Below are 25,380 nucleotides of genomic sequence, written 5' to 3'. Positions count from 1 at the left end.
AATTTTATTATATCTATAATCTAATAAAATAATTTTGAATTTTAATTTTCCTCGTTGTCATTTTCTGCGTCCATCATTATTATTCTAGCACTGTATTATCGTTAGTCATCATAATCTTCCTTCACCTCAGCTTTAGCAGCTGCCATCAGCCGCACCGCTCCTGTCCGAGTTTGCTTTAGAAAGTGAAATCTTATTGGCTGGCGGTGCAGCGCTACGGCGTCAGGTGATTCAGTGCCAGCCACTACTCTCGCTATTCCTCGGAGTGGATAAATAACTCGCTGGTCTCTCAACCCGGATGCTGAGCCAAAACTATTGATGATTTTGCCCAGTGAGCAGCGCTGTGGGCAGAGCAAGGGGGCGGAAATATTCCAGTACCCTTGAAGCGGACAGCTGCCACCGGATCTACACTCTGCTGACCACCGGGCTCCGCATCCGAGCCGGGACGGCAGGTGGATCATAATTCATACCAAACACAGGGGAGGGTGTGATCGCCACACTGAAGGCAAACACGTCTCCTGCTCCTGCAAGATCGTGACCACTTGCACGCCACTGAGGAGGTAGTGAAAGGGTGAGAAAGAGAGTGGAAGAAAGAGAAAGGGGGGGGGAGGAGAGAGGAGCATCACTACAGAGAGAGAGATGGCGGAGTGCGGGCGAAAGGCGCTGTCTCTCCTGGAAGCGGCCCGCTCCCGGTACGAGAGCCTGCAGATATCCGACGACGTGTTCGGCGAGTCCGGGGACGACAGCAGCGACAATCCCTTCTACAGCACCTCCGGAGACTCCGACTCTGATAACTACATAGCCGAGGTAGGTGAGGAGGATCAGCAGCAGCAGCAGCAACAGACACCGCAGCAGCACCACCACCACCATCACCACCAGAAACGAGGCGATAAGGAGAGTGGACACAGCGGGGGGACAGGAGGTGGCAGCGCAGCAGGACCTCCCGGCTCCCTATCCCGTAGTCAGGCAGAGGAGGAGGGCTGGACGGAGACTCTGCAGGATGTCACGGTCCCGCCGTACAATGATACATACGGTGAGGCACGATGGATGGGCTAATTTTTGCACTGGTGGGGAGCAAATGCTCACGGCTGTGTAGTGATTGGATAGACACAGACAGGAGTGCCGTCCGTGTTCACATTTTTCAGGTCAGGCAGGCCATTTCTGTTTGTCACAACAGCCACAAAGCAACTACTGCTTTTTTTTTTTTTTTAAACAACTGAATACTGCTCTCGTTTTTATCTCTTTCCCTCTCTCTGTGTATGTGTGCGCTTCTTGCTTGTGTGTAGTGACACATGCATCGTTAATTGCTTTATTAAGTTAATGGCAAAGGCTTAACCTTTGATGCATCACCCCTTGGTGCTGTTGTAGACATGCTGTCTTATGTGTATGTGCTCATGTTTCAGAGCTGTTTCGTTTAGAGAAACGGCATGAAGCCTCTCCTGGCTCCATGCACATGTATTATGTGCAAATTTTAGAATAAAATAAATAAATAAATGGCACATTTTGTTGCATATAAACTCAATGTGCATAACAAGAAATATCTATGCACTTTGTAGAGCCACAACTTAACCTAGCATGCATGCCTTCTGATGCTATGTAGGTGTGTGCATTCATGCAGAACTAACGCACAAATGCCAGCCTTTGTCCACTGGTACCAACAGCTTAAATGTGAGACACAAGCTCAGAGAATCCTGATTTATTCATTTGGTTATTTTCCTTTTTAACTGCACACTTCTGCAGGTCTGTTTGTGTGTGTGTGCGCAAAGGAGAGACATTTGTGTGCATGAATCGTGACAGTTAAACAGCAGTGTGTGCACCCACACTGCTCCTTCCTCTCTACCACACCATTAGACTGTCAGTCTTAAGAACAGTATTTATTTATTTAGTCCATTATAGATCAGAGAGTGGGGTTTGGGGTTTATAGTGCAGCTCTTTCAGTCAAGCTATGTTTGGATTGGTTCTCCTTGTCCATCTTTCCTGCCTCCGCTGAAGCCAAAACGATTTGTGAGAATGCCATCCTGTTTCCACCGTGACAGGATGCACTGTTGCAGACTTGGAGGGGAATCGGCATATGGCTGTAGTAGATACGGACCAAGCCCCAGTGTGCTGGCACACTACCTAGTAGGAACACACTTATTCAAATGAATAAAAAGCCCTGGCTGTAGATAACCTGCCAAGATGCCACTGCAAAGTAAGTGAACAGCACTCGCTGTTTGCAAAGAATTGTTCCCAAGCTGTTCCAGTGCAGCAAACACCGAAATGTACTACATGATCATTAAAAAAAAACCCCACATATGAACAAATGAGATAAAGCTTTTAAATGTTGTTTTGGAGCTATTTGGTTCAAGAAACAGCCTGTTCCAATAAACAGAAAACTAAAAAAAAAGACACATACTAAATAACATTTATTTCTGGATTATTTTTTTTTTATTTATTTTTTTCAGATCCAGCTAACTTTAGTAATCCTGCTCTGGGATAATCTGAGCCTGGATATAAAGTGGTGTCTGTTTTAAGCACCCAAAATAGTCTGAACCAAGCTGCACTGAGCTGGGGTACCATAAGAGGTTCTTGCTGTGCCACAAATGTTAGAGGATGTTCAGTACTTCTACATCCTGGACTGTCTGACTCTATTTAGCTGTTGTGACTTTGTTGACTTAAGCTAGGGTGGCAGCAGGTGTGTTTGTATGGTCTGGTCTGATTTGTTAAAAATGCAGTCAGTGTCTGTTTGCACAAGCCACTGCAACTCTAGGCCTGCCATCCTGTATCAGGGTAGGTATGATTAAAAGCGTGGATGTAGTACTGCCAGAGCGCATAATCACACTTCAGACCTCAAGTAGCCAAGACCTTACTCTGACTTAATCAGCCCGAACAGATAAGAATGACTCCATCCTGAGCAGCATGTCTGCATAAATGTGCGTCTCCGCAGATTTTAATGGCACGAATGACGTTTCGGCAAAGTCGGTCAGTGCCCGTCTGTCTGCCTGCCCATTTCTATGTCAGTCAGTGCGTGCTGACACAGGATGTTCATATGTAATATGCTGTCTTCAAATGAGTTTGTGATGGTTGCCCCTGCAGTGCGAGGCGGGTGGCAAATGACTAGACCAAAGATTATGAACTGTAGCTCTTAGATTATATAAGCACTTTATCATGATGTCGAAGGGAATTAAAGAACTATTTATTGCTTCAGTTTGCTGAAGCTGACTGAAAGATTACTGCTCCTGTCCATATGTCAGTTCATCTGCCTGACTGTGTATTGCTACCTTGTCTGCATGAGATCTCTCAGCCATTAAAAACACTTAGACAAAGATGCATTTTATTATATTTATACATAATATTCTCTATCAATCACATAAAGGTAGAACGCTGAAGTAATTGGACTAAACAACACAAATGAAAACGTTTTTGCTTAAAGACAGTAGATATTGTTTTATTTGTAAGTCCAAAAAAAATGTAATCAATAGTCGCGGTGGTGAGAAATTGCACTTAGGTGCTGTCTCTTTAATTTCCACTAAAAACTGAACTCGGAACACATTTAGTCTATGTAAGGGTTGATGCACTTCAAATACACAGTAATCTCTCCTACTAAATCCATGGCTATAAAAGCTCTATGAGACAGATGTTTGTCCTGGGACAATGGAAATGCCACAACAGCTGATAATCGCGAGGGATTATACCTGTCTGTGTGTGCACTGTAGGTGGATTTTTCTTTTGAGCAATGTGGGAAATCGATATTTATAGGACTGCCACATAGACTAGCATCAGCTGAAAGAAGAGTTATGTAAATGATTAATCCTGGACTGGACTGACGATGAGCTGGCAGGGCTACTCAAAGAGGAAGGTTGTGTTTGCTCAGCAGCAGCAGATGAGACAATTCTATTATCCAGGAAAATGACGAGTCCTTCCTCACGCTGTATTCGTACCTCCCTTCTGAGATGAGTCGTGTTAAATCATTTTGCCTCAGTAGATCTTCAGTCTGAACGTCTGATGTTTTTATTCAGGGGTGGACTGGAAGTCATGTTGAATATTACCTTCAGCTTTCAAGTCTAATTGGATGTGAATGAGTTGATCTTTGAGCTGTGCCCTGGCTATTTCTGTGTCTTGTCTGCAAGCATCAACTGAGTGGGAGTGCTTGTATCCCACTCTGTCTTTTCTACACTTCATGTCTTGTCCTCCTGCACACTTTTAACAGTGTACTATATAGGTTGAAGTCGTGTGTGTTATCGTTAAATCCGCAAAGAAAAGAGCCTTCATTATTTTAGTTGCAGCCAGCTACACAGGGCCTGAGAAGGGAGAGTAAAAGCCTTTTTTTTTTTTATGTTGTTCTGAGATAATGAGATTGTGCTGTTCAATCGAGCCAAAAGATGTTCTGCTCAAAGTCCAAATTACCTCTCATGGATCCAACAACCTGAGAGTGAACCAAAGCCAGTTAACTGCACTGAGTATTGACTGTGTGGCTCCAAAGCTACATCCAAAGGCAGACGGACGGAGAGCTTTTTAAATGGGAGATAAATGTTATCTCGTCCTTAACCAGCGAGGGAGAATAATTAGGTCAGGCAGAAAAGTCCCGACTACGCTTCACTGTTGCTGCCATTAGCACATTTTAGAAAACAGCTCTGATTCTTTGTTGATTAATTTTAGTTAAATTACCTATTTATCCATTGCCTTTAGCTAGTTTTGCTGCTAATTCATTAATTATGCCATTTCAAACATTTATACCGCAGCTGATGAACCTTTTTTTTTTCATATTTGAGCATTTATCTATTGCTTTTAACAATTCTTTGATGTTAATGTTTGTAAATACAGTTATTTTAATTGTGTCAGGGCTTCTTTACTTTAAGCCAACAATTTAAGTTTTCGTTCAGTACTTTAAAGGATGGATCAGTCCCATCTCCATATTTTACAGTTTAACCGCGTCCTTATTTATCTTATGTTGGGCTAACTCTCTTCAGATTGGCAGCACCTGACAAACAGAAGGTTTGAACAGCATGTGTCTAGAGCTGTGGGTTGTGAACACCATATTAAGAGTATTCCCTGTATTTGACAATGTCTAAAAGTAGCGGGAAAAAACGACTCAAACAGTGTTGTTATTTGAAATTTTGGCCACGTGAGTGTTATTTTGAATGTTTATTCTTTAAGCTGTTAGCCACAGTCACACATAGGCCACAGTCTGGCATAGAGACCAGTTGGCGACTTCTTAGCAACCACCGCTTCCTAGGGAAAATTGTGCATGCCTCAACCAGTTAGTGAGTGGTTGCTGGCAGTGACTAGGTGAAACTGATCTAAAAGGGATATACGGTGCTGCACAGACAAGTTTCTTGTGAGCGGTTTGATCATCAGCACAATTAGCATGGTTCATGTCACTGTCACTTCACAGCCACCTGTTCTCTCTGCCTATGTGACCAAGGCCTACACTTTTAAACACAGTTTCCAAAAAGAAGCTTCTTGCTTGATAACATAGACTTTCAATAGATTTAAGTAGTACATTATAAGGACTAAACACTGTACACTGATCACACAAACTTTACAACCACACACAGATGAAGTGAAGCTTCTGTGTTATTCCACAGGTTTAGATACATTCAAATTTCATTAATAAAAAGGCAAATCATTCTGTATAAACAAAACCATCAGTCAAATTAATTGAAATAGTGCAGATGTTTTTTAATGGCTCATGGCTCGCAAACATTAAAGCGTGATTTTGACTTATTGCCTGCCGTAACACAAAAGCAACAAGACACTGAAGCCTTCCGCAAGCATAGAAATGCCACACTTTGACTGGCACCACAGTGTGGTGGCTGTCAGGTCATGTAAACTTTCTAACTGCTGCCCTGGGCTTATGACATTCATACCCAAAAGCTGCTGATGCACGAAGTGTACTGCGTTCCTCTGATGTTTTGTTTTTTGGGGGTGTTTTTTGCTACAATGTAACACCTAAAATTAATTGATGCTTTACGTTACTGTTCTCAAGATTCTTTTGAGATGTCACTGGAGTTTATATAAGCAAGAATGAGCCTGTGTGCATCCCACACAGCTTTGAAGATGACAGCTCAACAAAATGATATTTTATTGTGTCAAAAAAAACCCTTCTACTCAGCAAAGTCAATCAAATTGAAGGCTTCGTACCAAAGTTAAAAAGCTGGGCGTAAGTGACAGTGCTGTGTGCGACTTATCCCATGTGCGATTCTCTGTCTGTCAATCAGCATAATTTTTTTTGTCATAACATTTCACTTTTGTCCTTTTTCCCAACACAGGACCTGCTCAAAAGATGCCGGCCACCGCTACAGCCTTGGACTTTTTCCAGCTCTTTGTCCCGGACAACTGCATCCAAAACATGGTCACTCAGACTAACATGTATGCCAAGAAGTTTCAGGAGCGGTTCGGCTCAGACGAAGGCTGGCGTCCCGTCACGGCCCAGGAAATGAAAGCGTTCCTGGGCTTTGTCACCTCCACCAGTGTGCACCGCTGTGAGTCAGTGCTCAGCATCTGGAGCTCGGGCTTTTTCAGCAACCAAAGCATCGCCTTGAAGATGAATCAGTCGCGTTTTGAGAAGATCCTCAAGTACTTCCACATTGTGGCTTTCCGGCCATCACAAGGAAGCAACCAGGGCCTTTACAAGATCCAGCCCTTCCTGGACTCGCTGCAGCAGTCCTTCAGCTGCACTTTCAGACCATCACAAACACAGGTGTGTGCGTTGCGACAGGTGGCGTTTTCTTCAAGCCTCTCTTGATATTTTTAGATGCTTTCTTTCAGCTGGCAACAGATTCTTCTTGCCTTTAGGAGCACCACATTTTAACAGCACAGTTACATTTTATTATGCCTCATGAATTGCGTAGTATAAAAAGAAACGACCAAAGTTCCAGAAGTCATTTACAGGTGATGATGTTGAGGAAATCACTTTTTAGTCATCCACATCCAAAGTTTTGCTGTGTCAGCATGTTTATGTGTTCCAGTGCAATATTAACTTTCTGACCTGGAGCCATAACACATTTACACAGATGCAGAATGAGAAGGAAGAGGACAGTAATCAGTAGGTGGGGTATGAGTTGCATGTAGGTGTAGTTGCAAGGGGTATGCCAAGAGATTGTCTTATACATAGTTGTAATTTAATTAGTTTATCTCTTCTCTGACAAAATCATTTGAGCTATTTAGTTTTAGATGTAAAGCAAAAGAGAAATTTGTTGAATGACTGTTTTCAATTCAATTTGTATTTATACAGCACCAAATCACAAGGCCAGCCATATAGCTGAGAAAGCTATATGCAGTGCTGCAGTTTCACTGGAGGATATGTTTAAATATGGTAAATGGACTGGTTCTTATGTAGCACTTTTCTACTCTCACTGAGCACTGAAAGCGCTTTATACAACTCGTGCATTCACACAAGCACTTTATCTAAGGCTTTTTTTAGTGCTTCTATCTAACATTCACTCGCATTCACACTCCGATGTGCATCGGCGAGTAAATTTTTTAACAATGCTTCAAGTATTGCAAACCAGCTCATAGCTCCAGCAATGAGTCTCTGTTTGAAAAGCCATCTACTATATATATATATATATATATATATATATATATATATATATATATATATATATATATATATATGGGGGCGCACTCTGTTTTACACAGGCTTCCCCTGCAGAGGAATCTTAACTTGTGTATCCTATCCACATTTATGTAACTAGGCCAGTGGAGCGCCAGCCTTGTTTCTCTATTTTGGGTGGGCTGGACTTTTTTTCAACTTTCCTACTTTACTTTCTTCTCTGGATGAATTCATCACTCTGCATCACTGGAGATTTAAAAGTACCCCAAATAACCAGCCTGCCTAAAATCAGACTGATCTTTCACCACTGTGCCCTTTTTAACTTAATTTTTTTTGTATTATTTTGACATGACAGCAAAAAGAGGAAGCTTTTGAATCAGTTTTCTCTTTAGGTGTGTTCTTCTTGAGCAAAAAGGCACAACAGAATTTACCACGACCTTGTTTACGTAAATCTGATGAAAATGTAACATTAAAAATGTGTCTGATTGCTCCCAGAGTTCAAGCAAAAAACAAAGATCTTACATAAGATGCAGTTTACTCTTAAAGTATTTGTTAGTAGAGGATACGGCATTGCATACAGTTCCTATAAGGGCTTTTCTTTCTTTCATAATTATAGCTAAAATATTGCAACTTAATATTCTCAGTCTTTTGCGCAGGACACTGGGGTTGCTTTCAAAAATAAGTGAACAAGTTGATTTATTTGCTGTTGTCTTTCTACTGTATGAGTGCTACAACATCATCTTCATTATGAAAGATGATGCCAGTTCTGTGATGGGAGCATTTGGGAACACAGGCACTTAAAAGCAATGCCCTCCTCATATATCATCCACATCTAATTCATCTGTGCAAATAGTTTAAATATCAATATTTTACTCTTTATTTCATTGCAGCATAGTCACTGGTTGGGTGAAGTGTGTTAACTTAAATCTAAAAATGACAAAACTGAGCCAGTGAGGTCAGGAAGTGAGTGTCGTTGGCAGTGACGGGGTTTATGTGAATCTAGGCCAGTTTGTTTTATCAGTTCATTTTCTGTATTTTCTGCTCCCGATAGTCTCTCAGAGTGGACTAGAAAATACAGACAGTCTGAAACTGTAGCTCCACTGGCAAGGAAAAAGCAATCTTCTCAATAAATGACTGCCTTCTGAGAAAGAGGGAAAGAAACAAGTGTAGTTGTTGAACTCTGAATGGCAGATAATAATGGTTTTAAATGGGATGTATTTAAGTATTTGATTTTTTTAGTCATGTTGCTGCTAGCCTGGTAGCTCGATCCTTTCAGTTCAGTTTTATTTCAGCAGTACCTTCAAGGGGCTGTATATTGCAAGGTAAAAACCCTACAAAATATTCAAGAGAAATTTCCAACAATCAGACGATCCCAGTGGGTGACAGTAGGAAGGAAGAACTCCCTTTTGACAGGAAGAGGCCTCAGCAGAACCAGGCTCTCAACCAGGGGTTAAGAAGACGCCTACAGATTGGCATTGGCAGCATTGGCAGCTGTCCACTTCCTGCTGTGACAAAACAAATTTCCCACGTTTGGGACTAATAAAGCTTATCTTATCTTATCTTATTGTTGCTGTTGTTGGGCTCCACGCAGTCCTTGAGCTGCCTCTCCAGTGAGTATGGAGTAAGGCCCTGAAGGTGACAGCTGTTGTGAACTGCTGCTGCATGAATAAAATTGAACTAGACTAAATTGAATATAGTGCAACTCCAACAGTGGGGAAACAGTCATTGTTCAGCTCTCCAGGAGAACAAATCAAGAGACCCATTTCAGAGGTCACTAATATACATGGGTAACAGCTAGGTGGTCAGCTCCCAGACAGGTAAATGTAGGAGTAGGGGGGGCTTAGCAATGCAATATTGAAAATAGACATAGTTTGCATCTAACAGTTAATCATGTAGAGAAGAATTATGGGGGAAAAAATGCGCTCTGTTTTTTTTTTCTCTAACAAACTCTAGCATGTTCCTCGAGATACTCCTAACAGTGATGCGTCACATATTCTATGTCCATTAGATCTGTGCTGGGGTTAGTTTTGCATTCGCTCAGATCATGTCTGGACTGCTTTATTGCTGCTGTATTGATTTGCAAGTGTAAAATAATTATTCAGAAAGCCATTAGAAGACATCCACTCGAAGACGGTGAACAAATGAATGGTTTTATTTTCTCAGACAAATGATTTACTTCAAACATTTTGAAATGTAATCACTTTGGTTTCAGCTGTAATAAGATGAGAGAAGACGTCACTGTGCAGCTGTGCCGCAGCTACAACATGAATTATTTCTTAGGCTGTTGTGGTCTGGGTGACATCATCCATCCGAAGTCTAGATGGCCTCATTTATTTTTAACTTTTATGACTCCGTGATTCCATATTTGACTGGAAAATGACTTGTTGCTAGAGCAGCACGGAAGTGCTGGTCGCCACTCGGTTAGTCAAATCATGATGGGCTGGGCGGGAAGAAGAGGCAGGGAAACACCGGAGGAAGGGAGAGCCCTGAGAAATTTAAAATGCAAATATTTGCCGAGTATCAAAACCAATGTGTATCTTTGGATTTATGACTGTTGGCTTTTAAAATACTTTCTTTGTTTCTCGTTCACCATTTGGAAATTCCTCTTCAGTATCTGATATGACTCATTAGGAAAATAAGGGGGGGAGACTTGCACATTCATCCTTAGTATTTAATGACTGTGGGCTTAGGGGAAATAATATAGAACATACAAATAAAAATCAGTTTGTAACAACTGTACATTTCATATCAAACCCAATTCTGACAGCTGTCCAGAATGCAAATATATTCAGCTTAGTGTCATAGAAAGCAAAGAAAATCAGTTTTAGTTAAAGAACTTATGAGTAATGAGTAATTTAACTCTTTTTTGTGTGTGTGTGTGTGTGTGTGTGTGTGTGTGTGTGTGTGTGTGTGTGTGTGTGTGTGTGTGTGTGTTAAATTGATTGTCTTAAAGAATGAGAATCATAAAATCGTGTGTTTCTAAGGGCACCCTGAATTTTCTTCTTATACAAATGAACACCTTTTTTTCTCTCTCTCTATTTTTGCCACTCCGAGAAAAAGTTAGTCACACCTTATTTATTTGGGGATTTTATTTTGTTTTTTATATATTTTTGTCTATTTTCATTTGAATGGAGAATCATCCATGCTAAAAAGAAAACTAAATATAAAAAGGCTTCCACTGTTTGGATGAATCCAGGCAGAGAAGGAAGTTATAATGCATAAATGTAAAAGGTATGGACAACGTGAAGATGAAACATCAAAATGAAGTGAAAGTGACAAGGCAGAAGTTATTTTTCGGAGGGGTTTGCAAACAGAGCTGCACGAGTGAGAACATGTTTCTGCTGACAAAGTGTTTTTTGTTTTTTTACTATCACGCTCAAACACATACAGGACTTGCGAGAATCTTCAGTTGGCCGCCTTCTCTCTTTAAACTCTTGGTGTGGTATTAAATCATACACAATCTCATTCTTATCTCTCACACAGGAAGCCTCACAAGGGAAAACTAGTTATGTTCATTAGCACCTTTTTGCTTTTGATGAGGCTATGCAATGTATGTATGTAAAAATTCACTTAGACCCATGTTTCAGGTTCTTCATGAGCCCTTGATAGATGAGGACCCAGTGTTCATCGCCACTTGTACAGAAAGAGAGCTGAGGAAGAGAAAGAAGAGGAAGTTCAGCCTCTGGGTCCGACAGTGCACCTCCACCGGTTTTATCTGTCAGGTATCTGCACACAATACTCGATGTGTTTGTATGTGATTTGGAGACACGGAGGTGGGAAACTTCCTTCAGAATCACAATTGTTTCAGGTGTGATTTGAGAGTGAAAAATTACATTAGAGGAGATGAAAAAGAAATGATTGCATGTCTTTGTCTGCTTTGATTCTATTTTGATTTGCTGCTTTGCAACTTCATGGCAGAAATATAAAATTTGTTTTATTAAATATGGCATACAGAAGTCTCGAGCGTGCCTGAAGTCAAGTAAGAAAGGCTTTCATGAAAATATCAGAGGCTTTGATCTTCGCTAGATTTCAAATCTTATTCTTTGAATGTTGCATCATTTAGCATTCAATCTATTACTTTTCACAGAAAATTATTATATATTTTTTTTATACTGGTAAATTTATGTGCAACAAACTGCACGGTTTGAGTTTAAAATGGATCACATGAAAAGCCTTCTGGGTAAAAAATATTGTCTTTTGATGTTGGTTTTGAGTGGAAGCGCTACTAGCTCAAGCAGGCACATCTCAGGCAGGCAGAGCTGCTCTGACTAACAACCTTGTCCTTACTGCAACCTTCCACTCCTACGCCGGTTGGTTATGTAATACACCCATTTAACTGAGACCCTGCATGGAAGGACTAACAGACCTGTCCAACTCTGAGCATTACAGAGCTCATTATACAGTGGGAAAACAAATTCAAATTCAAATTTTATTTGTCACACACACACACACACACAACCATACACAGTATGACATGGGGGGAAACAAGAGAGAACATGCCCCAAAAGATTTTGTTCGTGCAGTTTTTTTTACTAAACTTGATGCACTTTTTATGCATCAGCCTTCCTCAGTGTTAATCATAGTGTGCATGTTGTGCAGGTCACCCACATTCAGCCACCCACACACATGCAAGCTCACGCAAGCAAACACACAAACATTTGCATTGGTATACTTGACAGGAGACCATGTTTTTAATACCAGTGATACCCAGCTACAGTTTATTAGTTAAAGGCTTCTGCTCCCTCAGTGGAGATGAATGGAATTTCACTTGTGCTCACAGCAATGAAAAACGACATTAGAAATTCAACATCAACACATATTTCCAGAAAGACTGCCCTACTTACTCAGACATATCACTTCTGTTAGAGGAAGAGTTTTATAGGGTGAAACTTGTTTGTTTGTTTGTTTTTTCGTTTATTTGGTCAACAATCACCACAGCTATGTCATCAAGTAAATAGGAACCCCAACCGTTACCTTAACCTAAATCTTATTCTGACCACCAACAATGAAGGCTGAGAACTCGTTTTTAAAGTCTTCTGGGTTTTAAAGTAAAAATAAAAGAGATCAAACACAAATGCAGTATGTATTTTATTTTCCCTTAAACAAGAAAGTCTTGTTCCTGCTCAATTTAGAGGTCGCCACAGCGGGTCATCTACCCCTTATACCCAACATCCTTCTCTTTCACACCGTCCTCTGTATTTCCTCCTTCACTACATCCATGATTTTTTTCTTTGGTCTTCCTCTTTTTGCGCTATTGGGGGTCTGGGGACCCAGAACCGGTCAGTATCTGGTGTGACCACCATTTGCCTCATGCAGTGCAACACATCGTCGCATGGAGTCTATCAGATTGTCAATTGTGGCCTGTGGAATGTTGGTCCACTCCACTTCAATGGCTGTGCGAGGTTGTTGGATATTCATGGGAACTGGTACACGCTGTCGTATACGCCGGTCAAGCACATCCCGAACATGCTCAATGGGTGACATGTCCGGTGAGTATGCTGGCCATGCAAGAACTGGGACATTCTCAGCTGCCATCTGCCCTGAACAATGTGAACCATGATTCATCCGTGAAGCGCACACCTCTCCAACGTGCCAGACGCCATCGAATGTGAGCATTTGCCCACACAAGTCTGTTACGGCGACGAGCTGGAGTCAGGTCAAGACCCCGATGAGGACGACGGGCATGCAGTTGAGCGTCCCTGAGACGGTTTCTGACAGTTTGTGCAGAAATTGTTTGGTTGTGCAAACCAATTGTTCCAGCAGCTGTCTGGGTGGCTGGTCTCAGACGATCTTGGAGGTGAACCTGCTGGATGTGGAGGTCCTGGGCTGGTGTGGTTACATGAGGTCTGCGGTTGTGAGGCCGGTTGGATGTGCTGCCATATTCTCTGAAACGCCTGTGGAGATGGCTTATGGTTGAGAAATGAACATTCAATGCACGGGCGACAGATCTGGTTGACATTCCTGCTGTCAGCATGCCAATTGCACGCTCCCTCATTGCTTGTGGCATCTGTGGCATTTTGCTGTGAGACAAAACTGCACATTCCAGGGTGGCCTTTTGTTGTGGGCAGTCTGAGGTACACCTGTGCACTACTCATGATGTCAGATCAGCATCCTGATGTGGCACACCTGTGAGGTGGGATGGATTATCTCAATATAGCAGATGTGCCCACTACCACACATTTGGACTGATTTGTGACCACTGTCTGGGAGGGATGGTTATATTGTGTATCTGGAATGAATTTTAGGTCTCTACGTCCATCCCATGGGGAATGGGAGCAAAAACAAAAGTGTTGCGTTTATATTTTTGTTCAGTGTATATTATGGTCACTTAGAATTAAATGAGCACCTGCAACTCTGGCATCTCCGGTTCAGTTCTTTGTCTCTTTGTCAGCATCCTTTTGTCTCTAAACCATGAATCATAGCAAATGTCACTGCCGTCCTGTAAACCTTTCACACTTGGTGTCACAAATCACTCCTGACACCCAAAATTCAAATTCCTTATCCACACTAATGCGTTTTTGTTCAAAAATGCATCGTTTTCTCTCCGTTTTGGCTTCCCGTCCACACTGAAACTACGTTTTTCCCGAAGGAAAACGCATCATTCTCAAAACGCTCTCGAAAATGCATACATTTGATTTTCGAGACTTTCGAAAACGAAGACGCATGTTAGTCATGTGATGCAGTCATGTGACCAATTAAACAAAGATAGCGGAGGGCATTATACAGCAGTTTTGTTTGCCCTGTTAAAGATTAATATCAGTTTGTACATGCTCCAGATAGCTTTTCTTCAAATTCTTTAACTCTCACTCGCTTTTGCAACTTTGTACTTTTGTGTTACTCGCAACAACAACTCCACCTCATTGTTAGTCCATTTAAAAAACTCTGTGCTTTTCCTCGACATTTTGCAGCGACGTTTCAAAGAGCCGGAAAGTAAATAAACGGCAGACAGAAATGAAGCAGGCCGAATCTTCTTGCGTTTCACGCATGCGCAGGACTGGAACCTTAAGCGTTTTCGGCTGTTTCAGGCGCAACTGTGAAAACGACTGAAAACGCCAGTGTGGACACGGAGCGTTTTCAGACGAAAACGCCGTTTTCAAATCTACCTGGGCTGGTGTGGACGTAGCCTAAGTTTGAGAACCTCCATCACTTGATTTTGTTAGAGAAAAAATGCTGCAATGGAAAAAATCGACAAAATATCAGAACAACTTTCAAGGGCTGGATGTTCATGAGTACAGCTGTTTAAGGAGAGAAAAGCAAGATGATTAAAGAATGTAAACACATGATCTGGAGTAGGATCAAACGACCTATTGAATAAAACTCAGTTGCATAATTCACACTTTCAATAGAGGGGAAAAATATACAGAAGCAGAGAGAACAACATAAAGACTCTTTAGAGAGACAAGACAAGATTGGACCAATACTTGTGCAACTTCAGAAACAGAATGCACAGAGATTAGCAGTAGAGCATGCCAACATTTTTCTGCTCATGCACAAATTGACCCAGACTTTTTGGACAGTTGGGTTGTAAGAACAAGAAGACAATAATACAACTTTGAGAGTCAGATACTTTTTATGATGAGATCAACATTTGGCATACAACTGTGTACACTAAAGGGTAAGTGTTTCCTTCTTTAGCCTGGAAGTAGGCCAGAATAGCATTAGTGGAGTGAGGAGTATCCTACACAGAATGTTAATTTCCCTTCTTTTTTTTTTTCTTTTTCATTTAGTTAAATTGCTTTACATAAAATAAAATAATCAAACCATTCATTATTTTTCTTGTAATCTGACCGTTTAAAACAAGTTGTGTGCAAGAAGCATCGCAGAGCCTGTCATTTAAAGCCGTATTCCATTATCCCATCCATTTAACAAATAAGCATTAGCATTCACGGTGACTGCAGGCGTTTGGCAGTCACTCAGTGTTCACCAGTCCTCTGTACACTGACGTGTGTCTCCATTGAATTCTGTGTCTAAATGAATTGCGTCGAGGGAGAGGGGGGGAAAAAAAATCAAAGAAATAAAATGAGTTAATGGAGCGAATCAATGAGATTCCATTAGCCAGTGTACCACACAGGGATCCACAAAACACACACACACAAACGCATGGACAGGCCACTTAGTTTAATAGCTATGGGTCTTGCGTAGATGCCGGCTAATCAGGCTAATGCCAATCAGCTCCCAAACGATAGTAGAAAGTTCAAAAGGCACACAGAGCCATCTATGGGTGTACATTTCTGTTTGTTCAGTCTTGATAATAGCTTTCTTTGGGCCCTAAGGACTGCATCATGTTCCGGGAATCATATCTACAAATGCTTCATGTATGTTAAACTAGGAGGCAAAGCTCAGCTTGCATTGATCTATAGTTTGTACAAAAGTCTTGAGCCGCCCCTCGTTTCATGGCATGAAGTGGCTTGAAGTGGGTGATCATGAAAATAAATCCAGAAACTGAGATATTTAAGGAAATTTTGATCCACAAAAATAAAATTTTTCTGCCAATCATTTTATGGTTCAGGCTTTAAAGGGGTAATTCTCATCTTGGAAAAACAAGCCTCCTCAAATCTCCACTGTAGAGTCAGGTGTGACAGTAGCTTGACTCACAGATCAAACCAGCTACATTTGGTTTGAAATTTCACAGAATATCCTAAGAAGCACCAAAATATTATTTCATGCCACTGGCATTACCTTTAGTGTTGTACTTATACCCCTGATATTTCATGCTGGAGTCTCCATCTTAATGTAACCTGATGTTTTATGAGTCCAAATACATTTTTATTTCAGTTCCACAGTATTTTCTCCCTCAGGATACACTTTAATTCAAAGTCTCTACTGCAATTTTGTAAATTGAACATTACAGTTTCTCTAGGGTTTAGACAGCAGCCTCTGTAAGCTAGAAAAGTAAAAATGTTTGCATCCACACGTCCTGACTTGATCCCCCCCCTCTTCTGCAGATCGCAGTCCATCTGAAAGATGGCCAGGGTACAGATGGTCTGGCCACCTTGAAGAACAAACCTCAGCTCCACAGCCTTGTGGCTAAGCAGCTCTGCCAGAACATTTCCGGAAAAAACGCCATCATCTTCACTGGGCCATCCATCACGAGCCTCAGCCTCTTCACAGAATTCAGCAAACAAGGTATGCAAAGAAGTTTCTGCAGCAGATTATGTCTGCTGCTTGTTCTTTGCTTGGTCTTGTTCTTTTCCCTTCCCTAATTGTTACTTTGTTGTGCACTTTGTAATCTATCTCCATCTCTCCATACCTCCCCTTTTTGCACTTTAAAAAAATGTGGTTATTCATTTTTAATGATGGTGTGATTATACCATCCCCAGGCGAAACAGCACGCACAGGACAGCAGTATTCTCTATTCTATTCTAAGATAAAACTACAAAGCCAGACAGTATGCATGTCGAATAATTTATTTTTTCATCTCTTATCCGTATACTGAGGATGAACTTGCTAAATTACACAGATGCCTTTGTTACTCTCCCAACAGTGCTTTCACCAAACTTGTCAGTCCCCCAAATTATCTATTTTTTTAAAGCTAACTAGCATTTAAGCTAACTAATCTGAGTTAAAGGAACTTTGAGTGTGGAACATTATAAGGCGATTGCATCGTCTCCAAATAGCCAATCTGTCTGAGAGTGTCTGCAATTTCACTCAGTCAGATTGATTAATGTTTGCAAATAATTGCCATCTATTTTATAAAAGCAGGCAACACATTGCAGTCAATCAGAGTCACAAAGAAGAATCCACGCACACCCTCGTCATCCTGTTGGGCAGGTGCTGAGTCAAAAAAAAATGTGAGAGAAGAAGAAATAACAGTTCACACACTGAAGAACTCCAGATTCCTTATTTATTGCATCTAGTGACGTTGGTCATCAGACCATCATCTGATTAAGAGCAGGTGTGCTCGAAACATCACTAGATGTCAACTCAAATAGTTGCTGGTTGTATTTGCTAGATAAAAACAAGTTTGGTGAGCGACTTTGCAGTTCAATTGCTGTCTAGCAGCAACTGCGTCCAGCCAGGTTCGGCCTGGACTTTGAATGTAAGCAACTAATGAGTTTGTGTGAATTTCTGTGTAGGTAGATATGCAACATATTTGTGATTTTTGGCAATTTGACACAGTTGATCCCTGTATTATCATAAAAAGATTGCATGTATTTGCCAACTTGATGCAGTTCTGTCACAAACCAATAGCAGACTGAAGCAGACACAGCAAAGTCTCTTTGAAAGTGGCAAATGACTACGAGTGGCCAAGTTTGATAGTACCAGTCTCCAACTGGTTTTCCTAATGTGAGTGTAGCATTAAAAAATTGAACGAATTGTCATGACTGTTAGGATGGATGTTTTTTTTACTAGTGCTCGACATCGATCCTTACAGGTTTGCAATGCACTGCAAAAGATTGTTTATTGCCTTTTGACTTACATAGTAAATCATGAAAGATTAAGCGTTTTGCCTTGTTGGAGCTTGAAAAATCAATAGACAGGTAAAGTAGACACTTTACCGGACACTTCATTCAAACACCTGACAATGAAAATCTGAATCAAAAGTGTTTGAGTCACTCTCAGTATGTTTTATTCATAATCTGTGGCGGGAGTCATAAAACCGATGCTTTTGTTTCGGAGATATTGGGATTTAAATGTTTTAATGCTGTCAATCCAGCTGTGATACTCTGATATTTGTGCTCATTATACATTTTTATTTTAATATGAAAATATACATTTACTTTGTTTGCTTCTTTTACATTAATACTGAAAGTGGGATAATGTGAACATGCTATAAAAGCTAAACACAATCAATGCAAGCAGAGAATAAACATTCAGCTCAACAGCTCCTCTGATAAGTTTTCATTTTTAATTTTTTTTTTTGTTGTTGTATTTTTGCTGAAGAATAATTGGCAATTTTAAACTCAACCAAGTGGAGCTTCATTATGTCAAGAAAATGAAGCCTGCAGATATAATCATCATTTTCTTTTTCTAATTAGTTGAATCAGCCCAAAAAAGCCCAGTTCTGAGCCTGTGAATGCATCGTCTGACATCTTTCCTTCAAATTTATCTTGCTGGATTAATTAGCTGAGGTAATTACTCCATATTACTCCGCAGTACTTACTGTGGACATGCGTGCATGTACTACACAGATAGAAATCAGTTTGCAAATGGAGACCAAATCAGCGGCAGTCAGCCAGATGATTGTTTTGTGTCTGCTGGATGGAAGAAAAAAAAGAGAAAGTTTCAGGAAAGAAAGGGATACACAAAAATCACTGCAACTAACAATCACTCCTGACTTTAATTGTTGACTCATTTTTTTCCCTTAAAGAATCACTCAATAATTTAGTGTAGTGTATAAAATGACTAATGCCCATAGCAATTTCCCAAAAGCCCTAGCTGACAGATTTGATTAGTCCAATCAAGACTGCAAAAAAGCATTCATTTCACACAACAGAAGTCTTTTGAGAAACTGTCTATTAGTACAATTATCTGCTCAGAAGCCAGTTTGTCGGATAATTGTGTCCAAAATGCATCAAAAGGCAAGAATATCACAAGCACAATGAAGACGTCCAGTAAAAATAAATTGAGGCGGCACGAAGCAGATAGCTGCCAGCTGTGCCTGCAGCAACATGTCATCCCAAGGTGGTTCGCCCTTAATTATGAGTCATTTTAAGCCTTAGTACAATATATACGAGTGGGTTATACAAAAATTCACCTCCAGACGTTGGCTATGAATGGGGGAAATTATCCATAGAGAATGTAAAGATGTTTATTTCTACTGCAACATTGTCCATTTTATCATGACAGTATATTCTCCTTGTCGAAAACCAAAAAGAGCTTTCAAACTGAAAGTTCTCCAGGAGTCAGAAAGCAGGTGGAACTGCCATTAGAGACCTTTGCAGTTTGGAAAACAACCCTTCCTCAAATAACCATGGAAACGGCTCAAAAGTGGAGAAATGATGACTGCAAAATTCCCTAAGCTGTTTTGCGGAAAGCTCTGGCACCTGTATCGCCGGAGATAACCTTAGAGCAACCCTAATTTACAGATTCTTAGTAATCAAATGTCCAGGAAAGGACAGTTTCAAAGACTTTGCATACTTATTGTGGAAGGATGATCGCACCTACACCTTTAAGACCACCCATGAGTACTATTTCCAGATGGTTGGACAGATGGGGGGGTCACTGGTATGAAATGGTGTGATTATCTTTGTCAGGTGTAAACAGGACTGTTGCCTGGAGCACATCTGCTTCAACCCTGAAGAATGGGAGAACATAAAATCCAAACTTGACTCTTTTTCTTTTTTTATGCATGTCCTCCCTGCCTTGTACAGCCCAGTTATAGGAAAAAGACAATGAATCATATCTACTGCATTTTCAAATTAAAATGTATTTGTTTTTTGCAGCACAGTTCTGCAAATGTTTCTGGGTTAACGCCTCGTTAATAGTTGATGACGTGGTTTTACCCTCAAGTGGCCATTTTAGGAACTGCAGTTTTTGCTATTTGCCACGATCATCCTAATTGTCTCTCTGTCCCTCTCCAGATATCTATTGCTGTGGTTTGCTTAGCACCAGGAAGAGCGACTGTACAGGCTTACCGCAAAGCATGCTGGTCTGTGGCTCCACGCCTGCTCAGCGTGGCCAGTCTCGCATAATGATGAAAGGCAGCATGTCGCTGATCAGCTGGTACAACAAAGGACACTTCAGGTTCCTTGCCAATGCCTATTCCCCAACAAAAAAAGGTAAGAAGATCATTTCCCAAAGCATTTCCCCACTACAGGAAACTTCGTTTTTCCTGGAATTAAATAAAAGGAGCTTACTATTAGAAATTATTAATATTTCAGTGCACAAAATCCATTAATTTTAGTAGAAAAACACAAAAGCAAAGACTTTCGGTTGTCGTTATTAAGAATTAGGAGTTTTTTGGGGGAAACTTTGGCTAACTGTACTGTCATTTGTGGATGCAAGTCACCATCTAGAGAAACTGGCACATCATTAAGCATTTATGTCACAGAGAATCAGTGCGAGCTTCTAATCCGTGGTAATCCATTTCCAGGAGGCGCCAAAAATCATGATATTCCCTTCCTCTTATAGAATAATCCACTCTTCATTATCCAGTTTTGTTAGGTTTTAACTCTAAATGAAGGTTGCAGTCTGCGTTTGTGCTCTTTGAGTGAAGAGTGCTGCAGTGAAGCAGGAAAAGTTAGGCTGTTATCATCCGGCATTGATTTTCCTTTCCCCTCTGCGTGTATATGTGTGTGACTGTTTTTCACTTTGTGCTTGTAGTACTTAATTGATGGAGTTTACTTTTGTACTGCCAATAATTATACGGTAATTAGTTTAAATGGGTCTAGTTTTTGCCTCTCACTGTGTTTGCGTCAGGGCTGATCATTAAGAGGAAAAGTGGGGAGATCCCGTGTCCTTTGGCTGTTGAGGCCTTTGCGGCACACCTCAGCTACATCTGCAAATACGACGACAAGTATAGCAAGTATGTGCACCGTTTTACACAACATTACTTGTTACCAAGAATATTTTACACCACAATGGATTTTAAATCAAACAATCAAGATGTTTTCAAACTTTCAACTTTAATTCAGGGGCTTTGACTAAAGTGTTACATTAGATTTGGGGGTTTTACACACATTTTTATACGTAGTGCTCGATTTTCCGAGGCTCAAAGTAATTAAACAGACCGAAATTATTTCAAATGTGGTGATTGTTTTTATTATTTGGATAAAAATCCTCTGTAGTCAATGACTGCCTGACGTCTACATCCCATGGAGATCATCAAATGCTGAGTTTCTTGCCATGAGATGCTCTGCCAGGCTTTAACTGCAGCCACCTTCAGGTCTTTCTACCTTCACTTTTGAATTTAATAAGTAAAAAGCGTGCTCTATTGGATTGAGATCAGGTAGCTGACTTGGCCATTGAAGAATATCCTTCTTCTCTGCTTTGCGCTTGCAGTATGCTCTGGGCCATTATTCCTTTTCACTGTGAAGCACTGTCCGATCAATTTTTCACCATTTGTCTGAATTTGAATCTGATCTCATCTCACTAGTGACCTGGTTTCACTGGCAGCCATACATGACCCTACTTCCACTATATTTGACAGATGATGTTGGATCATGAACTGTTCTGTCTTGCTCAATACTTTTCTCTTGGTTTAATTTGTCCAAATATATTTTTTCAGAGCTTTGCAAACTTTTTTTAGATGTTTTCCTGTATAGTCTTATTTGGCCTTCTTGTTCTTGATTGTAACCAGTGGTTTGCACCTTGTTGTGAACACTGTATTTTCATTCATTAAGTTATCTGTTGATTGTAGACTTTTACAACGATACATCCACCTTCTCAAGAGTGTTCTTGACTTGGTTAGATGTTGTGAAGTTGTTGTTTTTTTTCCACTACAGAAATAATTCTATGATTGTGTCCTTTTTTAGTTTTCTTCTGTGGTCTTTTTTGGGTGTTACTGAGCCATCCAGGTCATTTCTTCTTTTTAAACCTGCTGATTTGGCCCTTGTTTGCACTGAAATTGCTTTGGATCTCATATTTAAAAAAGAAAACAACGCGCAAGTTCAACACTTGGAATAAACGTGTTCACCCGTTCATAAAACTATATCCGTCAATTGTCCAATTAATTTTAAGCCTCTAAAAAAATGGAGGACTATGTATGACTGTAAAAAAAGTTAACATTAATTAATTAAAGCTAAAAGTCTGCACTTCGATCACATCTTGATTGTTTGATTTAAAAACCCAGAGACAAAATTGAAAAATCTGTTGGGCCTATATGTTTTTGGACAATAACTATAGATAGTCAAATGAAATCATATTATTTACATCTTTGCAAAGAGATTCAGCAGTAACCGGCTCATTTCTCCACACAGGTACTTCATCTTCCACAAGCCTAACAAGACATGGCAGCAGGTGTTCTGGTTGAGCATCAGTATTGCCATCAACAACGCGTACATCCTATACAAGATGTCTGACGCCTACACAGTCAAACGCTACAGTCGAGCGCAGTTTGGAGAGAGACTGGTCAGAGAGCTGCTTGATCTAGACGACTGCTCCCCCACACAGTGAGGAAGAGAAGGAGGAGGTTGATGAAGACAGAAGGAGCTCACAACAAAAACACTTAACACAACCCCCCCCCCCCCCCCTCCCCACACACACACACACACACACACACACACACACACATACATACATTCACGCTCAACCTTACAGACTTTGCACTCTGTGTCTATGTGATAATACTGAAGCAGTGCCAAGCCTATTTCTCTCTTCCTATAGTGGTTTTTGTGGCTCTGTAAATATTCATTAACACACAACTGCATATTACACAATAATCGTGAGCCATGAGACTCGACTGCAATCATTAACCCCGCAGATTTACTAAGGATTTGTCAACAGGAGCTTTTTCACAAGCAGAGCTGAATGATGGAACAGGAAAAGCAAGAAGATTTCACTCCTAAATGATGTCAGCTTCAAGTTTTAACGAGTTAAATTATTTATACAAGCCTGAATGAAACTTCTGCACAAAGTGTCCAAACCCCATAACCGTCAGGCTGAAAGGCTACATGTAGCTCAATATTTACACTCTGCAAAAACACCTGTAACAAAGTCTTAGTAAACCAGGAATAAGGTGTGTTCACACGCTGCATGCGTTAAGAATCTCGATTGTGATGTTTACTTGTTCGGTGTGAAAATGATTTCTGCTCCAGGTGAGTTTTGAAAATTTGTACGTGTGTATTTAGTAAGTGGAAACTGCCGTTTGTGTGTGCGACATTGAGCCAGAGGATGTAAATGTATGGCTTTTGTGACCCAGATGTGTTGTGTTGCTGCATATTGTACCTATGAGAGAAAGTCAGTCGCTATAAAGCCACACCCAGCAGTGTGCCACAGCTCCACAGCCTCCCAGAAAAGACCAAAAAGAGTTCCTTCTTCCAGTTTTTTTTTAATTGTAATAAGTAATATGAAATAAACGGCAATAAAGTTAAAGCTAGGAAAACATTCCTAGGTTTTGTTTTGTTTATCAAAGAGTTTGCTTCTTGAACTCAGGTTAGCTGTGTGTGTAGGTGTTGATTTTATTTGACCACAGAAATTAACAACTCCACAACTGTTACCAAATATTACCCAATCTTGATTGGTACACATATATGTGACTTTTTCTGTAGGATTGAAAGGCCTATACAAAGGAAGCAATTAATAGACTAGTTAATAAACAGGCATTCAGGGTCTTTAACAACAACTCTAACAACAAATGCTGTCACATCTGCGTCCCGTTTTTGTACCAAGAACACTTTTTTTGGCAGGAAACTCGTCATAATCATGTGATTCATTACACTTTAGTGTACTTAGCTTTGCAAGGAAGAACATGTTCAAATCTCCTCGATTAAATGAGCCAGTGTTGCTAGGCAATGAGTATAATCTTGGCCAATGGACAGGGATTTGGGTAATATTCCTTGGCAGCGTTTAGGTCCAGAAAGTAAAAACTAAATCACTGGTGGCTTATAAAACGTCTTAACAAAACAAATGTTTGAACAAATTATATATTATTATATTTTCTCAGTTGTTTTTGGCACATTTCACCAAACATTATTTCTCAGCACATTTTTGAAAAATGCACGTCCCAAAATTTTACTCGGTCAGTGAATAACTCTCTGTCCTCACAAATCACACAACGGTAAACCGAGCTGCTGAAAACGAATTTTTCATCAGAATGACCGACTAGACGTGTGTTCCTAATCTTTGTCATTTCCAAAATGTTTTTCCCAACTTTACATAGCACAATACAGACCAAAAAAATGTCTCCCTTTGCAGGTTTTGCCTGTTTCTAACAACCTGCTGTCACACTGTAGCTCTATGAATGTGTTTTATAGCACTCTTACACCTGAATTACACCTTTTATGCTAACCTGATCGTGTATCCCATCGGTTGATCTGAGAGGAATGTGTTAAACCAAACACCATGAAGCTTCTTACTTTGGAGCGGAAAACTAAATATAAAGAAAGCTGACCTGCCTCGAACAAAAAGACACATACAGTTAATAACTGTTAAAAATTCGAGACAATAGTGATTAGTCATCAGGCTAAATGTGCTAAATGATTTGCAGTACGCCACCAGTTCACAACATCCCACGCTAAAGAGTTTAGACACGACAGAAAGAAACTTTCTTAAAGCCCCTGAAAACTTTGTTTCAAAGTTGATTTCATGTTGTTTCAATATGTTCAACTGTCAATCAGTAAATGAGCCAAAAACACCCCCCCAGGCTATAACACTGCTGTCTGTAGCTTTAACAAGGACAAGGTCAACACTTTATTGTTGTGCTGAACCGTGTCATGAAGACTGTAAGTGAAAGGTGTTGGTGCGTGCTTGCCCCATCAGCATGGTTCAAAGTGTGTATTCATATACTGGTATGATGACAGTCTTTATGCTGGTAAAGCAGAGTTGCTGAGCAAATTGGTCCCACCCCCGTCACACTCTTGCACTTTGAGGAGAGCTATAAAGTCAGCAACACACATATTAAATAATAATTTTATTTTGATTTCAAATTGAAAAAATAAACGACTCTCTGCTCTCACAGATGAATTTTGTAAATATTAGTAGATACATGAAATAGATTGTATTAAAAGAAAATACACCAATGATATATGAATGAAATTTAATGACTGTAACCAAAACAGAGAATTCTACTTCCACTGTAGATTTAGAGAAAGTGCAGTACTGTACGTCTGTGTATATTTTGTTTACAAATTACTGTGAGTGTATGTCCATAATCACACTCTTACTGACACTCAAGATTGTGATTTCTTATTAATCTTTTTCACTAATCCAAAGCATTGTTGTCGCCGTTACTCTTGCCTGTGTGT

At 40.3% G+C, this 25,380-nt stretch overlaps 1 protein-coding gene across 1 annotated transcript; it reads left to right on the top strand.

The window, feature by feature from the left end:
• Nucleotides 1-254: 254 nt before the first annotated feature.
• On the top strand, nt 255-25,380 carry pgbd5 (piggyBac transposable element derived 5). Its single transcript, XM_085477425.1, has 7 exons — nt 255-1,030; nt 6,249-6,679; nt 11,122-11,256; nt 16,480-16,660; nt 20,059-20,256; nt 20,897-21,002; nt 22,396-25,380. Exons 1-7 carry the CDS (start codon nt 637-639, stop codon nt 22,589-22,591), a joined length of 1,641 nt encoding a protein of 546 aa, XP_085333551.1. The 5' UTR covers nt 255-636; the 3' UTR covers nt 22,592-25,380.

This window comes from Copadichromis virginalis, linkage group LG13, assembly GCF_057382275.1.
Source record: "Copadichromis virginalis isolate Kocher_CV1m ecotype Utaka linkage group LG13, C_Virginalis_male_GT1.1, whole genome shotgun sequence".
Classification (NCBI taxonomy): Eukaryota; Metazoa; Chordata; class Actinopteri; order Cichliformes; family Cichlidae; genus Copadichromis; species Copadichromis virginalis.
Note: the sequence above shows the minus strand (reverse complement) of the source record. Positions and strands in the feature narration are given on the sequence as shown.

What these genes read in the sequence shown, in the direction of transcription:
- pgbd5 (XM_085477425.1), top strand. Translation starts at nt 637, where the DNA reads ATGGCGGAGTGCGGGCGAAAGGCGCTGTCTCTCCTGGAAGCGGCCCGC. An exon ending in CTATTCCCCAACAAAAAAAG is followed by an intron (nt 20,257 to 20,896) that starts GTAAGAAGATCA and finishes TGTTTGCGTCAG; the next exon opens with GGCTGATCATTAAGAGGAAA. An exon ending in TACGACGACAAGTATAGCAA is followed by an intron (nt 21,003 to 22,395) that starts GTATGTGCACCG and finishes TTCTCCACACAG; the next exon opens with GTACTTCATCTTCCACAAGC.